The 26,420-nt window shown below is 36.8% G+C and overlaps 2 protein-coding genes across 3 annotated transcripts in view; one reads left to right on the top strand and one right to left on the bottom strand.

Annotated features, from left to right (window-relative positions):
* The window catches only part of LOC141387547 (uncharacterized), an 80,833-nt gene that overhangs the window by 36,541 nt on the left and 17,872 nt on the right, over positions 1–26,420 (top strand). The window lies entirely within an intron of this gene.
* The window catches only part of Adck1 (aarF domain containing kinase 1), a 36,754-nt gene continuing 15,060 nt past the window's right edge, over positions 4,727–26,420 (bottom strand). Inside the window, exons 2-3 of the mRNA XM_073957426.1 lie at positions 5,301–6,587; positions 4,727–5,231 (exon numbers count right to left, since the gene is read on the bottom strand). Coding sequence (XP_073813527.1) covers positions 4,890–5,231; positions 5,301–6,506 — 1,548 coding nt within the window. The 5' untranslated portion in view covers positions 6,507–6,587 and the 3' untranslated portion in view covers positions 4,727–4,889. The remainder of the gene's footprint in view (positions 5,232–5,300; positions 6,588–26,420) is intronic.

Below are 26,420 nucleotides of genomic sequence, written 5' to 3'. Positions count from 1 at the left end.
TTTTCTTGTCCATAAAAGATTTTTTCTGTCTACTGAAGATGTCAATAGGTCTTCTTGTGCATTTATAAGACAACAGAACTTTTTTTCTGTCTATAGAATACCCAAAGAGGCGTTATTCTGTCTGTTGAAGACCTCAATAGGTATTCTTCTACCTATAAAAGACCTCAAGATTTCTTATTCTGTCTATATAGGCCATCAAGAGGTCTTCCCTTCTTCTTCTGTCTATAGAAGACTTTAAAAGGTTTTTTCTGTTTTCAGAACTCCAAAAAAATCTTTTTTATGTCCACATAAGGCACAAAGATGTTGTCTTCTGTCTAAAGAGGTCTTATTTTATCTACGGAAGACCACAAGAGGTATTCGTTTTTCTGCAGACGACCTCAAGATGCAATCTTCTGTCTACAGAACACCTGTACAGATACCTCAAGAGACCTTCTTCTGTCTGTAGACGACCTCAAAAAGTCTTCTTCCATCTAGTGAAGGCCTCAAGATTTCTTCTGTCTATAGAAGACCTCAAGATTTTTTCTTCTGTCTATAGAAGGCCTCAAGAGGTCTTCTTCTGTCTAAAGAAGGCCTCAAGAGCTCTTCTTCTGTCTATAAAAGACCTCAAGAGGTCTTCTTCTGTCTATAGAAGCTCTCAAGAGGTCTTCTGCTGTCTATAGAAGACCTCAAGAAGTCTTCTTCTGTCTATAGAAGACCTCAAGAGGTCTTCTGTCCATAGAGGACCTCAAGATGCCTTCTGTCTATAGAAGACCTCAACAGGTCTTCTGTCTATAGAAAACCTCAAGTGATCTTCTGTCTATAGAAGACCTCAAGAGGTCTTCTTCTGTCTATAGAAGACCTCAAAAGATCTGCTTCTGTATTAAGAAGGCCTCAAGATTTCTTTTTCTGTCTATAGAAGACCTCAAAAGGTCTTCTTCTGTTTATAGAACACCTCAAGAGGTCTTCTTCTGTCTATAGAAGACCTCAAAAGATCTGCTTCTGTATTTAGAAGACCTTAAGAGGTCTTCTTCTGTCTATAGAAGACCTTAAGAGGTCTTCTTCTGTCTATAGAAGACCTCAAGAGCTCTTCTTCTGTCTATTGAAGACTTCAAGAGGTCTTCTTCTGCCTATAGATGACCTCAAGAGGTATTCTTCTGTCTATAGAAGACCTCAAAAGATCTGCTTCTGTATTTAGAAGACCTCAAGATTTCTTTTTCTGTCTATAGAAGACCTCAAGAGGTCTTCTTCTATCTAGTGAAGGCCTCAAGAGGTCTTCTTCTGTTTATAGAAGACCTCAAGAGGTCTTCTTCTGTCTATAGAAGACCTCAAGAGGTATTCTTCTGTCTATAGAAGACCTCAAGAGGTATTCTTCTGTCTATAGAAGACCTCAAGAGGTATTCTTCTGTCTATAGAAGACCTCAAGGGGTCTTCTCCTGTCTATAGAAGACCTCAAAAGATCTGTTTTTGTATATAGAAGACCTCAAGAGGTCTTCTTCTGTCTATAGAAGACCTCAAGAGGTCTTCTTCTGTCTATAGAGGACCTCAAGAGGTCTTCTTCTGTCTATAGAAGACCTCAAGAGGTCTTCTTCTGCCTATCGAAGACCTTAAGAGGTCTTCTTCTGTCTATATAAGACCTCAAGAGGTCCTCTTCTGTCTAAAGAAGACCTTAAGAGGTCTTCTTCTGTCTATATAAGACCTCAAGAGGTCCTCTTCTGTCTAAAGAAGACCTTAAGAGGTCTTCTTCTGTCTATAGAAGACCTTAAGAGGTCTTCTTCTGTCTATAGAAGACTTCAAGAGGTCTTCTTCTGCCTATAGAAGACCTCAAGAGGTCTTCTGTATATAGAGGGCCTCAAGAGGCCTTCTGTCTATAGAAGATCTCAAGAGGTCTTCTTCTGTCTATAGAGGACCTCAAGAGGTCTTCTTCTGTCTATAGAAGACCTCAAGAGGTCTTCTTCTGCCTATCGAAGACCTTAAGAGGTCTTCTTCTGTCTATATAAGACCTCAAGAGGTCTTCTTCTGTCTATAGAAGACCTCAAGAGCTCTTCTTCTGTCTATAGAAGACCTCAAGAGCTCTTCTTCTGTCTATAGAAGACTTCAAGAGGTCTTCTTCTGCCTATAGATGACCTCAAGAGGTATTCTGTATATAGAGGGCCTCAAGAGGCCTTCTGTCTATAGAAGACCTCAAGAGGTCTTCTTCTGCCTATCGAAGACCTTAAGAGGTCTTCTTCTGTCTATATAAGACCTTAAGAGTTCTTCTTCTGTCTATATAAGACCTCAAGAGGTCCTCTTCTGTCTAAAGAAGACCTTAAGAGGTCTTCTTCTGTCTATATAAGACCTGAAGAGGTCCTCTTCTTCTGTCTATAGAAGACCTCAAGATTTCTTCTTCTGTCTATAGAAGTCATCAAGAGGTATTCTTCTGTCTATAGAAGACCTCAAAAGATCTGCTTCTGTATTTAGAAGACCTCAAGATTTCTTTTTCTGTCTATAGAAGACCTCAAGAAGTCTTCTTCTATCTAGTGAAGGCCTCAAGAGGTCTTCTTCTGTTTATAGAAGACCTCAAGAGGTCTTCTTCTGTCTATAGAAGACCTCAAGAGGTATTCTTCTGTCTATAGAAGACCTCAAGAGGTATTCTTCTGTCTATAAAAGACCTCAAGGGGTCTTCTCCTGTCTATAGAAGACCTCAAAAGATCTGCTTTTGTATTTAGAAGACCTCAAGAGGTTTTCTTCTGTCTATAGAAGACCTCAAGAGGTCTTCTTCTGACTATAGAGGACCTCAAGAGGTCTTCTTCTGTCTATAGAAGACCTCAAAAGATCTGCTTCTGTATTTAGAAGACCTTAAGAGGTCTTCTTCTGTCTATATAAGACCTCAAGAGGTCCTCTTCTGTCTAAAGAAGACCTTAAGAGGTCTTCTTCTGTCTATAGAAGACCTCAAGAGGTCTTCTTCTGTCTATAGAAGACCTCAAAAGATCTGCTTCTGTATTTAGAAGACCTTAAGAGGTCTTCTTCTGTCTATAGAAGACCTTAAGAGGTATTCTTCTGTCTATAGAAGACCTCAAGAGCTCTTCTTCTGTCTATAGAAGACCTCAAGAGCTCTTTTTCTGTCTATAGAAGACCTTAAGAGGTCTTCTTCTGTCTATAGAAGACCTTAAGAGGTCTTCTTCTGTCTATAGAAGACCTTAAGAGGTCTTATTCTGTCTATAGAAGACCTCAAGAGCTCTTCTTCTGTCTATAGAAGACTTCAAGAGGTCTTCTTCTGCCTATAGAAAACCTCAAGAGGTCTTCTGTATATAGAGGGCCTCAAGAGGCCTTCTGTCTATAGAAGATCTCAAGAGGTCTTCTGTCTATAGAGGACCTCAATATACCTTCTGTCTATAAAAGACCTCAGCAGGTCTTCTTCTGTCTATAGAAGACCTTAAGAGGTCTTCTTCTGTCTATAGAGAACCTCAAGAGGTCTTCTTCTGTCTATAGAAGTCCTCAAGAGGTCTTCTTCTGTCTATCGAAGACCTTAAGAGGTCTTCTTCTGTCTATAGAAGAACTCAAGAGGTCTTCTTCTGTCTATAGAAGACCTTAAGAAGTCTTCTTCTATCTATAGAAGACCTTAAGAGGGCTTCTGTATATAGAGGGCCTCAAGAGGCCTTCTGTCTATAGAAGATCTCAATAGGTCTTCTGTCTATAGAAGACCTCAAGAGGTCTTCTGTCTATAGAGGACCTCAACAGGTCTTCTGTCTATAGAGGACCTCAACAGGTCTTCTGTCTATAGAAAACTTCAAGTGATCTTCTTCTGTCTATAGAAAACCTCAAGTGATCTTCTTCTGTCTATAAAAGACCTGAAGAGGTCTTCTTCTGTCCATCGTAGATCTCAAGAGGTCTTCTTCTGTCTATAGAAGACCTCAAGAGGTCTTCTTCTGTCTATAGAAGTCTTCTTCTATCTATAGAAGACCTTAAGAGGTCTTCTTCTGTCTAAAGAAGACCTCAAGAGGTCTTCTTCTGTCTATAGAAGACCTTAAGAGGGCTTCTGTATATAGAGGGCCTCAAGAGGCCTTCTGTCTATAGAAGATCTCAATAGGTCTTCTGTCTATAGAAGACCTCAAGAGGTCTTCTGTCTATAGAGGACCTCAACAGGTCTTCTGTCTATAGAAAACCTCAAGTGATCTTCTTCTGTCTATAGAAAACCTCAAGTGATCTTCTTCTGTCTATAAAAGACCTCAAGAGGTCTTCTTCTGTCCATAGTAGATCTCAAAAGGTCTTCTTCTGTCGATAGAAGACCTCAAGAGGTCTTCTTCTGTCTATAGAAGACCTCAAGAGGTCTTCTTCTGTCTATAGAAGACCTCAAGAGGTCTTCTTCTGTCTATAGAAGACCTCAAGAGGTCTTCTTCTGTCTATAGAAGACCTCAAGAGGTCTTCTGTCTATAGAGGACCTCAAAAGATCTATTTCGGCATTTAGAAGACCTCAAGAAATCTATTTCTCTCTACAGAAGACCCGAAGGTGGCCTCCTTCTGTTTACAGAAGCCCTCAAAAAGCATTCGTCTGTCTACAAAAGACCTCAAGGATTCATCTTCTGTCAACAGTACACCTTAAGAGATCTTCTTTCGTGTATAGAAGATCTCTAGCGTTCTCCTTCTGCCGATTGAAGACCACAGGAGATCCTCTGTTTATAGAAGACCTCTAGAAATGTCGGGCGATTGAGTGGGTGGCAATTTGAGTAGAAGATGACCATGTTATACATAAAATATACCCTCCTTCTTCTTCTTTTCTTTACAAAGCTTACAATTTATTTTACAAAAATAAATTAGACTTAAGTAAATATTACAAAAAAATTGAATTAAAAACAAATTACAGAAACAAACAATTATCTACTTATGTAAAAAAACATGGATTTCATTTGTTCGACCGCCTAGTCGCGGCAATGTCATAGCAACTCCTTAATGGCAGCCATAAGACCAAAATTAATAAGGCCCAAATATAAATAATATAAATTTAACTTAAATATTTCCCATCTCTCCCGTAAAAGGAGTCCCAGACGTTTTGACTTAGTTTTTGCGAGTGACTTCTCTTCACCAAACGAGGAACGTAGGCAGCACTTGGACATTACCCAAAAGGCGGTCATGCGATTTTGTGTGCGTAAAGTTGATTCAATGCCACGTATCAAATCATTTGTTTTCAAAATCAACAGCATTTGACGATCCACCTGTTCCAAGACATCGGATATGTGAGGTAGCACAAGTGAGGTGTTTTGTTGCAGGGTATCTTTCTGTAAAGGACAAAAAAGAGAAGAAAATTACTATATGGTAAAAATGAAGATATTTCATCTTCCGCTCACCTCTTCCTTAGAATATTTTACTTTATTCACACCTTTGGTTAGGGTCTCCCAGGGCCTACCCGTTACCATACAAGCAAACAGACCATATAGATCACCTTTAATGCCCAAATTCTGGGCATATTTCCTCATGCCCACACGATCCACATTGAGAATGCTCAGCCACAATTTGGAATAATCATAACGGAATTTATCTGTTAAATTGGCATATAGACCATGATCGAGTAGAATGATTTCCACCTCCTTGCCAGGTTGTTTGCGTACCAAAATATTACCCGGATGTGGATCACTGTGTACAAATCCAGTATTGAATATCATTTCCGAATATAGTTGACCAATTTTATTGGCAATTGAAAATGGATCAATGCGATGGCGTTTTATGTACTCCAAGTCGTTGACCTGGCTACCCTCAATGTATTCCATAACCAAGACACGCGGTGAACAAAAATCCCAATAAATTTGTGGTATCCTCAGCCATTTGTACTTTTTAAATTGTTGTTGCACCTTTTCGGCATTTTTACCCTCGTTGAGGAAATCCAATTCAATGGGTAGATTCTTTTTAGACTCCTCCACCAGCCATTGGATTTTAAAGTCGGGAAAAATAAAAGCCAAAACCTTGACAGCCACCTCCATGGTGGCCATGTCGACCCTGGAGTTGCCTTTAACATAGGGATGCTGGACCTTGACGGCCACCACTTCTCCCGTCTTCAGTTTGGCTTTATGGACCTGGGCCAATGATGCCGTACCCAGAGGTTCCCGTTCAAAATCATCGAATATGTCTTCAGCGTTGCGTTTCAAATCTTGTTTGATAACTTTGTGCAAATCTTCAATGGGGTTTTGTGGGGCATTTGAATGCAATACCTTCATGGTTTGGACAAATTCTTTGGGCAGCAGATAGTCGAGGGCTCCAATGTGTTGGCCCACCTTGATGTAGACACCTTTGTTGACACATATCAGCTGCAACAATCTCTCCGCAGCCAAAGTGTGAACTCGGCTTTTCTCTGCTTTATATTCGGGAGAGTTCTTGTCCCATTCACGATAATACAGCTCGCGTTTATATGTCAAGGCCACATCGATGACAGCCACCGCTGAGCGACTCAAACGCACAATACCCAGCGAATTGATGTCGTAATCATTGGTGTGCAAACTCAAACCGGTACCAACGGCACTGGCGCCCAAAACACTGTATGTTAAAACGCGTCGTATCATCTCCCCACTGTGAAAGATGGCTAGTCGTCGTCTTGATGTTTGCTGCCGGGAGATGTGACACGTTCAAAGGTTGTAGAGACACTAAAAGAAAAACAAAATATAAAGATTAATAAACAAATTGTCAGCTGTTTAGATTGCATAAAGGGGTTAGGGGGGAAGGTTTAGGTTATGCCCATAAATTAAATGCGTCTGCGACCTGCTTATTTTCCAAAGTTGTTTTTAATGATTTTTGACACCACTTTGGGTAAAGGTTGTGTGGTGGTGATATGAATGAAGAAGAAGAAAACACAAACTATTTGATGATGGATATGAGATTGTTGAACTTGTTAGTTAGGTAGGAGGGGTTAAAATGAGCTTAAAATATAACCCTTTTCTTCAGAAAGGGTCTATAGAAGCAACCTTTCTTTCAGAAAGGGTCCATTGCAGGGATGGCCGCCAACAACAACTTTCCTATGCCCCCGGGCATACAAAACACACCTACACTATAAACACATTCGTTAGGTTGATGCATTTTTTACGTTTCCACTCACACTAGCGCAAGTTATAATCTGCAAATGTGTGTGTTTTGGCCATTCCCGGTCTATAGAACCAGCCTTTCATTCAGAAAGGGTCTATTGAAGCACCGCTTCTTTCAGAAAGGGTCTATAGTATCACCCTTTGTCTCAGAAAGTGTCTACAGAAGCACCATTTCCGTTAGAAAGCGTCTACAGAAGCACCCTTTCCGTTAGAAATGGTCTACAGAAGCACCCTTTCCGTTAGAAAGGGTCTACAGAAGCACTCTTTCCGTTAGAAAGGGTCTACAGAAGCACCCTTTCCGTTAGAAAGGGTCTACAGAAGCACCCTTTCCTTCAGAAAGGGTGTATAGAAGCACCCTTTCTTTTATAGAGGGGCTATAGAAGCACCCTTTCTTTTATAAAGGGGCTATAGAAGCGCCCTTTCTTTTGGAAAGGGGCTATAGAAGCACCCTTTCTTTTGGAAAGGGGCTATAGAAGCACCCTTTCTTTTGGAAAGAGGCTATAGAAGCACCCTTCTTTAAAAAGAGGTCCTACAGAAGCACCCTTCGTTAAACAGAGGTTATACAGAAGCACCCTTCGTTAAACAGAGGTTATACAGAAGCACCCTTCTTTAAAAAGAGGTTCTACCGAAGCACCCTTTCTTTAAGAAATGGTCTAAAGAAGCATCCTTTCTTTCAGAATGGTTCTATAGAAGCAACCCTTCTTTCATAAATGGTCTACAGAAGCACCCTTTCCTTTAGACAGGGTCTACAGGAGTCCCCTTTCCTTCAGACAAGGTCTACAGGAGTCCTCTTTCCTTCAGAAAAGGTCTATAGAAGCACCCTTTCCTTTAGACAGGGTCTACAGGAGTCCCCTTTCCTTCAGAAAAGGTCTATAGAAGCACCCTTCCTTTCAGAAAGGGTCTATTGAAGCACCCTTTTTTCAGAAAGGGTCTACAGAAGCACCTTTTCTTTCAGAAAGGGTCTACAGAAGCACCTTTTCTTTCAGAAAGGGCCTACAGAAGCACCTTTTCTTTCAGAAAGGGTCTAGAGAAGCACCTTTTCTTTCAGAAAGGATCTACAGAAGCACCCTTTCTTGCAGAAAGGATCTATTGAAGCACCCTTTCTTTCAGAAATGGTCTACAGAAGCACCCTTTCTTTCAGAAATGGTCTATAGAAGCACCCTTTCCTTTAGAAAGGGTCTACAGAAGCACCCTTTCCTTTAGAAAGGGACTACAGGAGTCCCCTTTCCTTCAGAAAAGGTCTATATAAGCACCCTTTTTCAGGAATGGTCTATAGAAGCAACCTTTCTTTCAGAAAGGGTCTACAGAAGCACCCTTTCTTTCTGAAAGGGTCTATAGAAGCACCCTTTTTCCAGAAAGGGTCAACAGAAGCACCTTTTCTTTCAGAAAAGGTCTATAGAAGCACCCTTTCTTTCAGAGGCACCCTATATAGAAGCACCCTTTCTTTCAATAAAGGGTCTATAGAATCTACTTTTCTTTCAGGAAGGGTCTATAGAAGCAACCTTTCTTTCAGAAAGGGTCCATAGAATCTACCTTTCTTTCAGGAAGGGTCCATAGAAGCAACATTTCTTTCAGAAAAGGTCCATAGAAGCAGCCTATCATTCAGAAAGGGTCCATAGAAGTACCCTTTCTTTCTGAAAGCGTCTAAAGAAGCACCTTTTCTTCCAGAAAGGGCCACAGAAGCAGCTTTTCCTTCAGAAAGGGTCCATAGAAGTAGCCTTTCTTTCAGGAAGGGTCTATAGAAGTACCCTTTCTTCCAGAGAGGGTCCCCAGAGGCACCCTATATAGAAGCACCCTTTCTTTCAATAAAGGGTCTATAGAAGCACACTTTCTTTCAGAAAGGGTCTATAGAAGCACACTTTCTTTCAGAAAGGGTCTATAGGAGCACACTTTCTTTCAGAAAGAGTCTTTAGAAGCACACTTTCTTTCAGAAAGGGTCTATAGAAGCACCCTTTTTTTCAATAAAGGGTCTATAGAAGCACCCTTTTTTCAATAAAGGGTCTATAGAAGCACCCTTTCTTTCAGTAAAGGCTCTATAGAAGCACCCTTTATTTCAGTACAGGGTTTATAGAAGCACCATTTCTTTCAGTAAAGGCTCTATACAAACACCCTTTCTTTCAAAAATGGTCTACAGAAGAAAGGGTCTATAGAAGCAGCCTTTCTTTCAGAAAGTGGCTATAGAAGCAGCCTTTCTTTCAGAAAGTGGCTATAGAAACACCCTTTCTTTTGGAAAGGGGCTATAAAAGCACCCTTTCTTTAAAAAGGTTCTATCGAAGCACCCTTTCTTTCAAAAAAGGTTTATAGAAACAACCTTTCTTTCAGAAAGGGTCTAAAGAAACACCTTTTCTTTCAGTAAGGGTCTATAGAAGCACCCTTTCTTTCAGTAAGGGTCTATAGAAGCACCCTTTCTTTCAGTAAGGGTCTATAGCAGCACCCTTTCTTTCAGTAAGGGTCTATAGAAGCACCCTTTCTTTCAGTAAGGGACTATAGAAGCACCCTTTCTTTCAGTAAGGGTCTATAGAAGCACCCTTTCTTTCAGTAAGGGTCTATAGAAGCACCCTTTCTTTCAGTAAGGGTCTATAGAAGCACCCTTTCTTTCAGTAAGGGTCTATAGAAGCACCTTTCTTCAGTAAGGGTATTTAAAAGCACCCTTTCTTTCAGAAAGGTTCTACAGAAGCACACTCTCTTTCAGAAGGTGTCTATAGAAACACTCATTCTTTTGGGAAGGGCTATAGAAACGCCTTTTCTTTCAGAAAGGCCGATAGCAACACCCTTTCTTTGAGAAAAGGTCTATAGAAGCACCCTCTATTACAGTAAGGGTCTTTAGAAGCACCCTCTATTACAGTAAGGGTCTTTAGAAACACCCTTTCTTTCAGTAAGGGTCTATAGAAGCACCCTTTATTACAGTAAGGGTATTTAGAAGCACCCTTTATTACAGTAAGGGTATTTAAAAGCACCCTTTCTTTCATTACGGGTCTATAGGAGCACCATTTCTATCAGTGTCTATAGAAACACCCTTTCTTTCAGTAAGGGTCTATAGAGGCAGCATTTCTTACAGTATAGATAGATATAGATAGAAGCACCCTTTCTTTCAGAGAGTGTCTATAGAAGCACCATTTCTTTCAGTAAGCGTCAATAGAAGCACCCTTTCTTTTAGTAAGGGTCTATAGAAGCACCCTTTCTATCAGTAAGGGTCAATAGAAGCACCCTTTCTTTCAGTTAAGGCCTCGACACATAAGAAGCATGGAAATCTTGCTTAAGTCATATCTGGTAAATGACTAAAGACCAAGTTCGACCTAATTCAAATGTGATGTATATTCACCTACTACCCTGCAGACTTCAAGAATAATTTTCCCAACTCTTGGGACTTCAGAGTTAGTACGACGTAGCTTATCACGTCACTCATTTGCTAGTCCCGTCACATTTGCTGGGAAATGTGGTCTAATTTCGGGTATTCGACCGGAAGGTATATAGCGAGTGGGTACTTCTTAGATCGTGTTAAATCCTTATTTCTAAATAATCCCGACATTCTTAGTGGATATTCACAGACATGGTCCTTAAGAATTGTTTTCGCATATTATTACCGCCTATTTACTTCGAGAAGATAAACATCATATAAATTTTGGGTCATGTTTATATTATAGCCTTTTGCAGGGTTAACCTTCTTAAAGAGGATTTATTTGACGTATACGTAAAGGAGTTGACATTTGAAATCCGGTTATACATATATAAACGAACTATTGCTTTATATGTGGCCTAGATTTTTCAGATTTATACAAACTTTCCTATGCATTTTTATTTTTATGCATTATTTTGCATATCATTATGCCCACCCCTGTGTTAACACAATTATGGAAGCTGTAAATTCTTTATTCCCACACATTTTGTGACTGGGTGATTCTTAACGGAAAACTCATTTGAAAAACTCAAATTCATTTATCTTTGTTGTTATCTTCCTATCCTATCACAGTGGTTATTTTTAGTCTTCCATCATCATAATTATCATAATGATAATTATCTACATATAAATAATAAATGAATCATAACATAAAACACCTTTATGTCACAATCAATTATCTCCTCTGTTGATCTCAAAACCCACATGGACATTTACAAAAAAAAGAAAATAAAACAAAATAAACGCGAAGAAAATAATTATGCAAAAATTATGCATTTTGAAAAATTAACAGCTTGAACTTGAACTTGTGAAAGAGTTTCTTTTTTAAATGTAGGTATTACCACAACTTTAATAAATCAAATTTGTGATTGTGAGATTGTGATTAATGTGAAATAAAAAAAAAATAAAACTAACCCCAAAGAGAAATAATGAGAATGCAATAACTTTAATCTGACACTGATCTGTTGGTCTTTCAAATTTAATAAATGCATGCATGTTGAAATTCATGCAGTTTTGGGTCATTTGCTATGACCCCAATCATACTTTATTGGACTGGACATAAACTATTCGAACTTTTGGGATGAGTTCATAAGTGTACACTCCAAAGACATCCCATTTTTATGGTCTAGTTGATGGCTTAATACCTATATTTACCCTAGTCCTTTCTTCTACACCATCAATTACAAAAAAATGTCTTATAAACGAATAAATAAATGAATGAATGATAAACAATGAATAAATTTATTAATCTGTCGAAATTACTTGAGTCACTGTAAGAAAAAAAGAATTTTCGCAATTTTATAATTAATGCAAAATGATAAGATATATTTTTGCAATCCATCAAATCATATTAATAAATAATTCATATACCAATACGTTTTAAGTTCGTTAGTTAAAAATATTTTTGTTTTTTTAATTTTAAATATTGAATGATTTTAACAGATTTTCGATTTCAGTATTCTGTAACTCTCCACATTTGTTATTTGGAAAATAAAATTTCTTTGGCATGTTAAATATCTCTCAATGCCAACAAGTTGTTTCTGTGCTCTCTGAGAATACAGTGCGTAAACAATGTTGTCAATGTGGTATAAAATTAAAGCTAAATGCTGCGTTTTTTAGCAAAACAAGCTTTGTAAATTGCTCTATTCCAGAGCCTGCAAGAGTCTACTATTTTTGAAATTTTGTATGTGGAGTTTTTAGATCTGAGAAAAGGCCGTAAGCTATTTTTATAGGGTTAAGTGGAGGGCCCGGGGTATCTCCCCCACAAAAAATTTTAAGAAAACGCGAAATCCATGATATTTTTCAACATATTGTTTAAAAAATTTATTGCAATACTACGGCAATAACTGTTTTGTTCCTGAATGGTCATCGGAAGTAGAATATAGCGGTCAGTCCAATTTTTCAAAAATGTGTAATTATAGATAATATCCTATACTTTAGTAAGCGTGACTACAAATATGCTATAAACACTGGCTTCAAAAAGTGGGAAAGCGCGATCAACCCCACATTTTGGAATACAGTACAAACCCGATAATGTAAATGTCGCTTGACCGAAGTTCCCAAAAAACCCATTGAGCAATCAGGCAAAACCTACTTTCATAGATGGTTAAATAACCATAACGTCTAAAAATTGTGAATTAGTCACTGCAACATGATGTTCTAAATTAAACGGCCGAATTTTGTGTGTAAATTCATTAGGTGTGAGATTACCGAAAAATGGAGGGGACGGTGGACCTCCCCACAACGGATTTTAACAAATCGCGAACTCTCAGGGATTATTAGACGTATTGGTAATTAATACAATAGCAATTGAAGCCTCTATCATTCATAGGTGTTTTAGAAGTAGAATACCGCTATTGCATCCGAAATAATCGTCTCGGAAGTAAAATATCGCGGTCAGAACAATTTTTAAAAATTGTATAAATAAAGATATTAGCCGTAATTTTAATAAGCGTGATTACAAAAACGCTGTAAAACTGGCATTAATGAGTGGTATAGCGCGATCAAACACACATTTTGGAATACAGTAAATTCTGATATCTTGAAATGTTACTTGACCGATATTCCAGAAAATTTGATTGGGAAATCAAACAAATTATTCAAAATGTTTAAAATAGTAGTATACCAATGCAAAACCGAATTTTAAAGAAGGTTAAATATCTAGAACGTCTCAAAAGCTGTACATTGGTCGCTAAAACGATGGGCCAGCAATGCAGTTTATCTATATTCATATTATAAAATTCTTCAGGGCTGTCATGATTTTCGAAATTAAACTCCTCCGAAACGGCTGGACAGAATATGGTGAAATTTTATGTGTAGGTTAGTTAGGTGTATAAATACGTATGTCGTAAGCTTAAGCCATTTCGGTGGGATAATAAGGCCTCCGAAACATCGAAAATCGGTAGATACTGTTCTCTGGAAGCTATATCAAAACTTGGACCTATACCGAAAATTCTCTGCAGGAATTGTTACCAAATTTGAGCAATTTCTAAGGGATAATGACGCTAAAACTTCCAAACTATCGAAAATAGGGAGGTACCGCTCTATAGGAAGCGTGGGCCTATACCGACAATTCTCTGCAGGAACATTAACGACACCCAACGTAGACCAACAACCAATTTATAACCAAATTTGATAAATAATATGTCTAAAACCTTAAAAATACCCAAAAATTGGGATGCACCGTTCGGAGGAGGCTATATCAAAACCTGCAGGTCCAGGTTAGAGCATTCTATGCTGGAATATTGTTTTTATCTCTAGGGCGGTACTCTCTAGGGGCTATATCAAAACGGCTAAAAGCTTCAAAACAGCGAACACCATGAGGTACCGTACTACATCAAAATGTGGACCTTGGGAATATTTCATATCCCTTATATAAACAGAATGATAAAAAACTATACCCTCCATATAATGGTGGGTTATAAAAAAGGATAGATTAATTATTATTGTTTACATGGAGAACAAGAAAACGGGCCAGCAACGCGGACCCGGGTCAGCTAGTATTTTTATATTATATGAGCATTATATGTTTGTTTATTATTTCACGGCGCAAAGTGGTTCAGAATCGTTTTTTCCTGGTCAAAATTCTGTATCTTTTGAACGGATAAAGATATTTTCATAATTTGTTGTTCGACAGAGAACATGTTCAGCTTTTCGGTGAATAAAGAACGGTCAAATTCGGTTAAAAAATGTTCATCATTTGTGTGGGTGATACCCTAAGGAATGGAACGATATGGACTTTTAAACATAAACTAAGTTTGGACAAAACATAACTAGATCCAAAGTTTGGACCAAATCGGTTGCTGCGTTTATGAGGTATTCCGCTTACCATTTTAGCGAACATTTTCAAACTTTTGTGGAGGAGTGGACCTATAAACACCATCTTCGGATTTCATCTAATATTCGAAGAAATACTACGATAAGCAAAGTGTGGTCACTGCGTTGGTTCGGGAGTTGTCGTGCGCACCAGCCACTAGGTGTTTTTTACTTTCGGTTAATCGATTAATCGACTTTTTGTAGTCAAAAATCTAAAAATCGTAGTCGACTTTTGTCTGGAGAGAAAATCGCATAATCGATTATCTTGTGATAGATTTTCGAGTTTGCCCATAGATTAGAGCTGGCAAAAATTGGATGGGACTATCGATAATATCGATTATTTTTTAAAAATTCGATATCGACAGATATTTTTGCTATCGATATTATCGGATTAAAAACCCTAACCTAAAATTAATTGAAATAAATAGAAATTTCGCGATTTTTCGGTTTTGTGTATGTGAGAAATTATGTGAAAATCGATTATTGCTTTCCATTATCCCTAGTATGGTCTTGCCACTGAAAAAACTTGTACCGTCGTAATAGGGGCGTTGAGTGCAACCTGTTGCAAAGAAAAATCAAAACGTTTTTGGGAGGAGGTCCTAACATGCACTTTTCAGAAATTTGTGTGTGGGAGGTATCCGAAGGAGTTAACATATGTATATAGTCCATATTGTAACCTGATCTATGTCTCGTAGAAATTTTACGATGTCCAAAATATGGCCCAAATCGGTTACTGTCTTCGAGAGTTATCGTGTGCACCATTTTAGTGAGAATTTTTGATCTTTTGGGGGGAGGTACCCAAATGAGTGGACCAATAAGGAACATCTTCGAACTTGATTTAACTTTGGGCAAAATGTTACGTTTCCAAATTTTAGACCGAATCGACTGAACCATTCGGAAAAGTAAAATGCATTTTTGTGTGTTTTTATTAAATAAAAACAATTTTTTTCTTCTTTATAATTCTGTGAAATACTTATGCAAGCTATCAACAAAAGCATAGACATTTTCGCCATTTTTATTTCGAAATTCCTGGTAATGACAAATTAACGATAATATCGATTTTTTGAAATGAAATATCGAAAATATTTAATGTTGGGAATATTATATTGCCAGCTTTATCAAAGATTGTTGACTTGGCGGTTTTACAGTTTACAGAAAACTCGAAAATCGACGAATATAATCAAAAGTCGAGTTTTAAAACAACTGAAATAAGCGCAAAATCGAAAATCGCATTTTTAGTTTTGGACCAAAATCGAAAATCGGTTATTGTTATCCATTATCCCTAGTATGGACTTGCCACTAAAAAAAACTTGTACCATCGTAATAGGGGCCTTGAGTGCAACCTGTTCCAAAGAAAAACAAGTACAAAAGTATCAGTCGGCTTTGCCGACAGAGATATACCCTCAGCCTGTGCAAATTGAAACACTTTTTTCACAAAAAACTTATGTATTTAGGGGGTTTCAAAATTTTGGTCGTATGAACCGACAAAAATGTTGATTAGGATTAAAGTTCAAAAATTTTGCGGAAGAGGTACTTAAAGGAATGGACCGACATAGACCATGGGTGTGCCATAGGTGGTTTTTACACCCTTCGGGCTGTTTTCTCAAGAAGTATGGACTTGCCCCTGAAACAACTTTTACCATCGAATTGAGTTGCTTCAACAAAAATCAAAGTGATTTATCCAAAGTGAACTTATCCAAAATTTTGTGTGGGATGTACGGGATGTAGTGGACAAATATAGTCCATATTCGAACCTGATCTATATCTGGTAGATATTATGAGAATGTGTAAAGTATGGACCAAATCGGTCGCTCCCATCAAGAGTTATCGTGCACACAATTGTTCCGAATATTTTTGAACTTTTGTGGGCTAGGTACCTGAAGGAGTGGACCGATATGGCTTATCTACGAACTTAAACTAAGTTTGGAAACAATATTACGAAGGACAAATTTTGGCCGGAATCGGCATTTCCGTTCGAGAATTATCTTGCGCTTCCACCCATAAACATGGTGTCATCTATATTAATAAAAGAGTAGAGTGACTGATTCACTGACTGACTGATTGACTGATTGATTCATCAACGCCCAGACGAAACGGCTGAAGCTAGAATCATGAAATTTTGGGTGAGGGTCACTCTTGGTCCGAAGGTGACAGATAAGGCTTGGTTTTTGGAAATTCGAACTGGAAGGGTACTAAAAGTACTAAAAGGTACTAAATATGGTACCGTTTGTATTTGGCGAACCGGTAAAGCTAGAACTTTGAAATTTGGAATGAAGGTCACTGATGGAGAGTTAGAAAGGTGTACCAAAGGGTTTTTAGAAATTCGAACTATAAGTGTACGAAAAGTACTAAAGTGTACTAAATTTGGTGCCAATTCGTACTTTGTGAACGGATAAAGGTTATAGGTTGAAATTTGGTGTGAGAATCAAGGTTAAAAGGTACGGTTGACATAAGGAGGTGGTTTAGGAAAAGTGTACACATGTGTACGAAAAGTACTAAATGGTACTAAATTTGGTACAATTATGATTTGTGCGAACGGATAGAGCTGGAATCCTGAAATTTTGAATTAAGGCTACTGTTGGAGAGTAGAATGGACGTAGTTTTGAAAATTCGTACTTATGGGTGCGAAAAGTACTAAAGGGTACTAAATTTGGTACCCTTATGATTTGGGCGAACGGATAGAGTTGGAATCCTGAAATTTTGAACTAAGGTTACTGTTGCAGAGTAAAATGGAAGTAGTTTTGAACATTCGTACTTATGGGTACGAAAAGTACTAAAGGGTACTAAATTTGGTACAATTTGGATAAAGGTTGAACGGATAGAGCTGGAATCCTGAAATTTTTGAATTAAGGCTACAGTTGGAGGGTAGCATGGAAGTAGTTTTGAAAATTCGTACTTATGGTTACGAAAAGTACTAAATTGTACTACATTTGGTACAATTACGACGTGGGCGAACGGATGGAGGTGGAATCCTGAAATTTTTAACTAAGGCTACTGTTAGAGGGTAGAATGGACGTAGTTTTGAAAATTCGTACATATGGGCACGAAAAGTACTAAATGGTACTAAATTTGGTACACTTATGATTTTGGCGAACGGATAGAGTTGGAATCCTGAAATTTTGAACTAAGGCTACTGTTCGAGAGTAAAATGGAAGTAGTTTGAAAATTCGTACTTATGGGTACAAAAAGTACTAAATGGTACTAAATTTGGTACAATTTGGATATAGGTTGAACGGATACAGCTGGAATCCTAAAATTTTTGAATTAAAGCTACAGTTGGAGGGTAGCATGGGAGTAGTTTTGAAAATTCGTACTTATGGGTACGAAAAGTAATAAATGATACCAAAATTGGTGCAATTATGATTCAGGCGAACGGATAGAGTTGGAATCCTGATGTTAGAGAGTAGAAAGGAAGTACTTTTGAAAATTCGTACATATGGGTACGAAAAGTACTAAAGGGTACAAAATTTGGTACAATTTGGATATAGGCTGAACGGATATAGTTGGAATCCTGAAATTTGAATTAAGGCTGCTGTTAGAGAGTAGAATGGAAGCAGTTTTGAAAATTCGTACTTATGTGTACGACAAGTACTAAATGGTACTAAATTTTGTACAATTTGGATTTAGGCTGAGCGGATAGAGCTGGAATCCTGAAATTTTGAATTAAGGCTGCAGTTGGAGGGTTAAATTGAAGTAGTTTTGAAAATTCGTACTCATGGGTATGAAAAGTACAAAATGGTACTAAATTTGGTACAATTACGATTTGGGCGAACGGATAGAGCTGGAATCCTGAAATTTTGAACTAAGGTTACTGTTGGTGAGTAGAATGGAAGTAGTTTGGAAAATTCGTACTTATGGGTACGCAATGTACTAAATGATACTACATTTAGTACAATTATGATTTAAGCGAACGGATAGTGCTGGAATCCTGAAATTTTGGATTTAAGATATAGTTGGAGGGTAGAATGGAAGTAGTTTTTAAAATTCGTTCTTATGGGTTCGAAAAGTACTAAATTTGGTACAATTACGATTTGGGCGAACGGATGGAGCTGGAATCCTGAAATTTTGACCTAGGCTACTGTTGGAGAGTAGAACGAAAGTAGTTTTGAAAATTCGTACTTATGGGTACGAAAATTACTATATGGTACTGCATTTGGTACAAATACGATTTGGGCGAATAGATAGAGCTGGAATCCTAAAATTTTGAAATAAGGCTACTGTTGGAGAGTAGCATGAAAGTAGTTTTGAAAATTCGTACTTATGGATACGAAAAGTACTAAATGATACTAAATTTGGAACAATTACGATTTAGGCGAACGGATAGAGCTGGAATCCTGAAATTTGAATTAAGGCTGCTATTAGAGAGTGGAACGGAAGTAGTTTTGAAAATTCGTATGTATGGGTACGAAAAGTACTAAATGATACTAAGTTTGGTACAATTACGATTTGGGCGAACGGATGGAGCTGGAATCCTGAAATTTTGAACTAAGGCTATTTTTGGAGAGTAGAACGAAAGTAGTTTTGAATATTCGTACTTATGGGTACGAAAAGTACTAAATGATACTAAATTTGGAACAACTACGATTTAGGCGAACGGATAGAGCTGGAATCCTGATGTTAGAGAGTAGAAAGGAAGTACTTTTGAAAATTCGTACATATGGGTACGAAAAGTACTAAAGGGTACAAAATTTGGTACAATTTGGATATAGGCTGAACGGATATAGTTGGAATCCTGAAATTTGAATTAAGGCTGCTGTTAGAGAGTAGAATGGAAGCAGTTTTGAAAATTCGTACTTATGTGTACGACAAGTACTAAATGGTACTAAATTTTGTACAATTTGGATTTAGGCTGAGCGGATAGAGCTGGAATCCTGAAATTTTGAATTAAGGCTGCAGTTGGAGGGTTAAATTGAAGTAGTTTTGAAAATTCGTACTCATGGGTATGAAAAGTACTAAATGGTACTAAATTTGGTACAATTACGATTTGGGCGAACGGATAGAGCTGGAATCCTGAAATTTTGAACTAAGGTTACTGTTGGTGAGTAGAATGGAAGTAGTTTGGAAAATTCGTACTTATGGGTACGCAATGTACTAAATGATACTAAATTTAGTACAATTATGATTTAAGCGAACGGATAGTGCTGGAATCCTGAAATTTTGGATTTAAGATATAGTTGGAGGGTAGAATGGAAGTAGTTTTTAAAATTCGTTCTTATGGGTACGAAAAGTACTAAATTTGGTACAATTACGATTTGGGCGAACGGATGGAGCTGGAATCCTGAAATTTTGACCTGAAATTTTGAACTAAGGCTATTTTTGGAGAGTAGAACGAAAGTAGTTTTGAATATTCGTACTTATGGGTACGAAAAGTACTAAATGATACTAAATTTGGAACAATTACGATTTAGGCGAACGGATAGAGCTGGAATCCTGATGTTAGAGAGTAGAAAGGAAGTACTTTTGAAAATTCGTACATATGGGTACGAAAAGTACTAAAGGGTACAAAATTTGGTACAATTTGGATATAGGCTGAACGGATATAGTTGGAATCCTGAAATTTGAATTAAGGCTGCTGTTAGAGAGTAGAATGGAAGCAGTTTTGAAAATTCGTACTTATGTGTACGACAAGTACTAAATGGTACTAAATTTTGTACAATTTGGATTTAGGCTGAGCGGATAGAGCTGGAATCCTGAAATTTTGAATTAAGGCTGCAGTTGGAGGGTTAAATTGAAGTAGTTTTGAAAATTCGTACTCATGGGTATGAAAAGTACTAAATGGTACTAAATTTGGTACAATTACGATTTGGGCGAACGGATAGAGCTGGAATCCTGAAATTTTGAACTAAGGTTACTGTTGGTGAGTAGAATGGAAGTAGTTTGGAAAATTCGTACTTATGGGTACGCAATGTACTAAATGATACTAAATTTAGTACAATTATGATTTAAGCGAACGGATAGTGCTGGAATCCTGAAATTTTGGATTTAAGATATAGTTGGAGGGTAGAATGGAAGTAGTTTTTAAAATTCGTTCTTATGGGTACGAAAAGTACTAAATTTGGTACAATTACGATTTGGGCGAACGGATGGAGCTGGAATCCTGAAATTTTGACCTGAAATTTTGAACTAAGGCTATTTTTGGAGAGTAGAACGAAAGTAGTTTTGAATATTCGTACTTATGGGTACGAAAAGTACTAAATGATACTAAATTTGGAACAATTACGATTTAGGCGAACGGATAGAGCTGGAATCCTGATGTTAGAGAGTAGAAAGGAAGTACTTTTGAAAATTCGTACATATGGGTACGAAAAGTACTAAAGGGTACAAAATTTGGTACAATTTGGATATAGGCTGAACGGATATAGTTGGAATCCTGAAATTTGAATTAAGGCTGCTGTTAGAGAGTAGAATGGAAGCAGTTTTGAAAATTCGTACTTATGTGTACGACAAGTACTAAATGGTACTAAATTTTGTACAATTTGGATTTAGGCTGAGCGGATAGAGCTGGAATCCTGAAATTTTGAATTAAGGCTGCAGTTGGAGGGTTAAATTGAAGTAGTTTTGAAAATTCGTACTCATGGGTATGAAAAGTACTAAATGGTACTAAATTTGGTACAATTACGATTTGGGCGAACGGATAGAGCTGTAATCCTGAAATTTTGAACTAAGGTTACTGTTGGTGAGTAGAATGGAAGTAGTTTGGAAAATTCGTACTTACGGGTACGCAATGTACTAAATGATACTAAATTTAGTACAATTATGATTTAAGCGAACGGATAGTGCTGGAATCCTGAAATTTTGGATTTAAGATATAGTTGGAGGGTAGAATGGAAGTAGTTTTTAAAATTCGTTCTTATGGGTACGAAAAGTACTAAATTTGGTACAATTACGATTTGGGCGAACGGATGGAGCTGGAATCCTGAAATTTTGACCTAGGCTACTGTTGGAGAGTAGAACGAAAGTAGTTTTGAAAATTCGTACTTATGGGTACGAAAATTACTATATGGTACTGCATTTGGTACAAATACGATTTGGGCGAATAGATAGAGCTGGAATCCTAAAATTTTGAAATAAGGCTACTGTTGGAGAGTAGCATGAAAGTAGTTTTGAAAATTCGTACTTATGGATACGAAAAGTACTAAATGATACTAAATTTGGAACAATTACGATTTAGGCGAACGGATAGAGCTGGAATCCTGAAATTTGAATTAAGGCTGCTATTAGAGAGTGGAACGGAAGTAGTTTTGAAAATTCGTATTTATGGGTACGAATAGCTAAATGATACTAAGTTTGGTACAATTACGATTTGGGCGAACGGATGGAGCTGGAATCCTGAAATTTTGAACTAAGGCTATTTTTGGAGAGTAGAACGAAAGTAGTTTTGAATATTCGTACTTATGGGTACGAAAAGTACTAAATGATACTAAATTTGGAACAATTACGATTTAGGCGAACGGATAGAGCTGGAATCCTGAAATTTGAATTAATGCTGATGTTAGAGAATAGAATGGAAATAGTTTTGAAAATTCGTACTTATGGGTACGAAAAGTACTAAGTGGTACTAAATTTGGTACAATTACGATTTGGGTGAACAGATAGAGTTGGAATCTCGAAATTTGAAGTTGAGACTACTGGTGGAGTGTAGGATTGAGGAAGTTTTGGAAATTCGTACTTATGTGTACGAACAGTACTAAGTGGTAGTAAATTTAGTACAATTTGTATTTGGGTGAACGGATAGAGCTTGATTCCTCAAATTTAGACTGAGTGTCGCTGATGAAGTGACCAAAGTACTAAATGGTACAAAATTTGGTTCGATGGTGATTTGAGTGAACGAATCCTGAATTCGTAATTGAGATTATTGTTGAAGTATAGAATTGAGGTACTCTTGGAAATTTTTACTTATGTGTACGAACAGTGCTAAATGGTACTATATATAGTACAAATTGGATTTGGGTGAACGGATAGAGCTGGAATCCTCAAATTCGGAATTGACATTACTGTTGCAGTGTAGAACTAAGGAGTTTTGGAAATTCGTACTTAGAGTACAAAAAGTACTAAATGGTACTAAATTTTGTACAATGGGGATTTGGTTGAATGGATAAAACTGGAATCCTCAAATATGGAATTGAGATTTTTGTTGGAGTGTAGGATTGTGGTTGTTTTGGAAATTCGTACTTATGAGAACGAAAAGTATTACATTTCGTACAATTGGGATTTGGAATCTGGAATCCTGAAATTTGGAATTGAGATTATTGTTGAAGAGTAGGATTGAGGTAGTTTTGGAAATTCGTACTTATGGGTACGAAGAGTACTTAATGGCACTCAATTTGTTGTTGGGTGTAGAGACAGTGCTGAAATCTGTATTCTTTGGATTTAGGGTGAGTATTGGTGTGCAAAGTTGGTATCGCTGTTAATATGTAAGGGTGAGATACTGCTGATCTTTTTCAAATCGAACTAAAGAGGATTCGAACAGTACTAAAATAACAATAAATATTGATTAAAATTGGTATTAGTGCAATAAAATTTTCAGTGTTCGCCATTTTCATATTTTATACTGTTTATTTGTTTTTTATATCCTTTCCGCATACGAAGTAGCGGGCACTTTGCTAGTCTATATATATAAAAGAGCAGTGAGGTGAGGTATTCACTGACTGACTGATTCATCACCGCCCAGACGAAACCGCTGAAGCTAGAAAGTTGAAATTTTGGGTGTAGGTTGCTGTTGGTGTGTAGGGGTGAGATAAGGCTGGGTTTTTGGAAATTCGACCCAGAAGTGTACGAAAAGTACTAAAAGGTACTAAATATGGTACCCTTTGTATTAGGAAAACGGTAAGAGCTAGAATTCTGAAATTTGGATTGAGGGTAACTGTTGGAGATCTAGAAAGATGTACCAAAGGGTTTTTGGAAAATCGACCTCTAAGTGTACGAAAAGTACTAAAATTTACAAAGTTTAGTACCAATTGTATATTTTGAACGGATATAGCTAGAATCATGGAAATTGGTATGGAAATCAAGGTAGGGAAGTGCTGTTGATGTAATTAAATGTTTTTGGAAAATCGTACTAATGTGTACGAAAAGTACTAAATGATACTAAATTTAGTACAAATTATATTTGGGTGAACGGATAGAACTGGAATCCTGAAATTTGGAATTAAGATTACTGTTAAAGTGTATGATTGAGACATGAGGGTGATTTTGGAAATTCGTACTTATGTGTACGAAAATTACTAAATGGTACTAAATTTAGTACAATTTGGATTTGTGTGAACGGATGGAGCTGGAATTCTGAAATTTGAAATTACGGTCAATTGTGGAGAGTAACGAAGAAAACTTTTTGGAAAATCGAACTATAAGTGCACGAATAGTACTAAATGGTACTAAATTTAGTACAATTTGGATTTGGGTGAATGGATTGAGCTGGAATACAGACATTTGGAATGAGGGCCACTGATAAGGAGTAACAATGAAAGGTCTTTGGAAATTCGAACTATAAGTGCACGAAAAGTTCTAAATGGTACTAAATTTAGTACAATTTAAATTTGGGTGAACGGATTGAGCTGGAATCCTGAAATTTGTAATGAGGGTCACTGATGGAGAGTAACAAAGAAAGGTTTTTGGAAATTCGAACTATAAGTGCACGAAAAGTACTAAATGGTACTTAATTTAGTACAATTTGGATTTGGGTGAACGGATAGAGCTGGAATCCTGAAATTTGGAATGAGGATCACTAATGAAGAGTAAAAATGAAAGTTTTTGGAATTCGAACTATAAGTGTACGAAAAGTAATAAATTGTACTAAATTTAATACAATTTGGGTTTGGGTAAACGAATAGAGCTGGAGTCCTGAAATTTGGAATTAAGGTCACTGATGGAGAGTAACAAAGAAAGATTTTTGGAAATTCGAACTATAAGTGCTCGAATAGAACTAAATAGTACAAAATTTAGTACAATTTGGATTTGGGTGAACGGATAGAACTGGAATACAAACATTTGGAATGAGGGTCACTGATGAAGAGTAACAATGAAAGGTTTTTGGAAATTCGAACTATAAGGGTACCAAAATTACTAAATGGTACTAAATTTTGTACAATTTTGATTTGGGTGAACGGATTGAGCTGGAATACAGACATTTGGAATGAGGGTCACTGATGAAGAGTAACAATGAAAGGTTTTTGTAAAGGTTTTATAAGGGTACGAAAAGAACTAAATGGTACTAAATTTAGTACAATTTGGATTTGGGTGAACGGATAGAGCTGGAATCCTGAAATTTGAAATTAGGGTCACTGGTGGAGAGTAACAAAGAAAGGTTTTTGGAAACTCGAACTATAGGTGCACGAAAAGTACTAAATGGTACTAAATTTAGTACAATTTGGATTTGGGTGAACGGATTGACTTGGAATCCTGAAATTTGTAATGAGGGTCACTGATGGAGAGTAACAAAGAAAGGTTTTTAGAAATTCGAACTATAAGTGCAAGAAAAGTACTAAATGGTACTAAATTTAGTACAATTTGGATTTGGGTGAACGGATAGAGCTGGAATCCTGAAATTTGGAATGAGGATCTCTGATGAAGAGTAAAAATGATAGTTTTTGGAATTCGAACTATAAGTTTACGAAAAATAGTAAATGGTACTAAATTTAGTACAATTTGGGTTTGGATGAACGAATAGAGCTGGAGTCCCGAAATTTGGAATTAAGGTCACTGATGGAGAGTAAAAAGAAAGGTTTTTGGAAATTCGAATTAAAAGTATACGAAAAGTACTAAATAGTACTAAATATAGTACAATTTGGATATGGTTTAACGAATAGGGCCGGAATCCTGAAATTTGGAATGGGGGTCACTGATGAAGAGTAAGAAAGAAGTACCAAAGTTCGAAAAGTCCTAAATGGTAGTGAGTTTAGTATGATTTGGATTTGGATTTGAAGAGCTGGAATCCCGAAATTTGGAATTAAGATTACTGTTGGAATATAGAATTGAGATATGGAGGTAGCTTTAGAAAATCGTACTAATGTGCACGAATCACAATTTGAATTTGCGTAAACAGATTACTGCTGGAGTGCAGGATTGAGGTAGTTTTGGAAATTCGTACTTATAGAAAAGTGCTAAATGGAACTATATTGGCTATAAATAGGGTTAAGGTGAACGGATTGAGCTGAGATATGAAAGTACATTTTGGAAATTCGTGTACGAAAAGTGCTAAATGATACAAAATTTGGTACCTTTTGGTATTTGCTATATGGTATAGAATTTTGCACAATTTGTGATTATGTAAAGGGTAGAACTGGAATTTTGAAATGCGGTATTAGATTAGCAATTGGTGGTTAGAGTGGAGGTAGGGAGGAGGTTTTGAAAATTCGTACTTATTTATACATAAAGTACTAAATAGTACTATAATGGGTTTCAGGGGAACGGATAAAGCTGGAAAAGTGAATTGTGGTTAGGATATAAGTTGAATATAAGGAAGTAATTTTTGAAACGTTTACCTATGTGTACGAAAAGTTGGGTAACATGTTGGTACCAAAACCATTTTGGCATTGTGTAAACAGTTAAGGTACTAAATTTGGTGTTGGCTGTAGGAACAAAGCTGGGATTATATAATTTGGAAATATGCTATTTGTACAAAAAATACGAAATGTAAAATTATTTGTTATGAAGATCACTCTAAAATTAGAGACAAAGTTCTGAGTTTGAAAAATTGTACTGAATATTGTTCCATTGATTTGATGTTAACGCCAAGGCGTTTCTAAATAGTGTACTGAAATTAAATAATCAAACGTGAAGTATTTTTTCAAAAATGTTTTTGTTCTGACCGCTTTGGTATGTTAATTTGAAAACGTGGTGAAATGCCACCAAAAAAAAATCCGTACAATTTTTTGTAAAAAAAGTTGTTCTAACCAGGGTTTCGGAGTCGGAGTCGGAGTCTACGAGTCGGAGTCGAGCAATTTTGCTGGAGTCGGAGTCGAAAAAAATAACTCGACTCCGACTCCGGGCAAAATTTTTTCCACGTTATGGAAATATAACATTATTTTTTTTTTTAAATCATTAGGAATTTAGAAGAATGCTATAAGAAAACTTATGCAAACGGTATATTATAATAAGTTTAATGATAATCGAATTAAGATTATTATTTTATCTCTTTTGTCAGAAGTCTACTTGTTTTTTTTTATGAGAAGTCATCCTTGTCTTCT

The sequence above is a fragment of the Musca autumnalis genome, unplaced genomic scaffold, assembly GCF_047663935.1.
Source record: "Musca autumnalis isolate F117 unplaced genomic scaffold, ASM4766393v1 scaffold_5, whole genome shotgun sequence".
In the NCBI taxonomy this organism is placed as follows: domain Eukaryota; kingdom Metazoa; phylum Arthropoda; class Insecta; order Diptera; family Muscidae; genus Musca; species Musca autumnalis.
The sequence above is the reverse complement of the archived record's forward strand: the minus strand, read 5'-3'. Positions and strand labels throughout refer to the sequence as shown.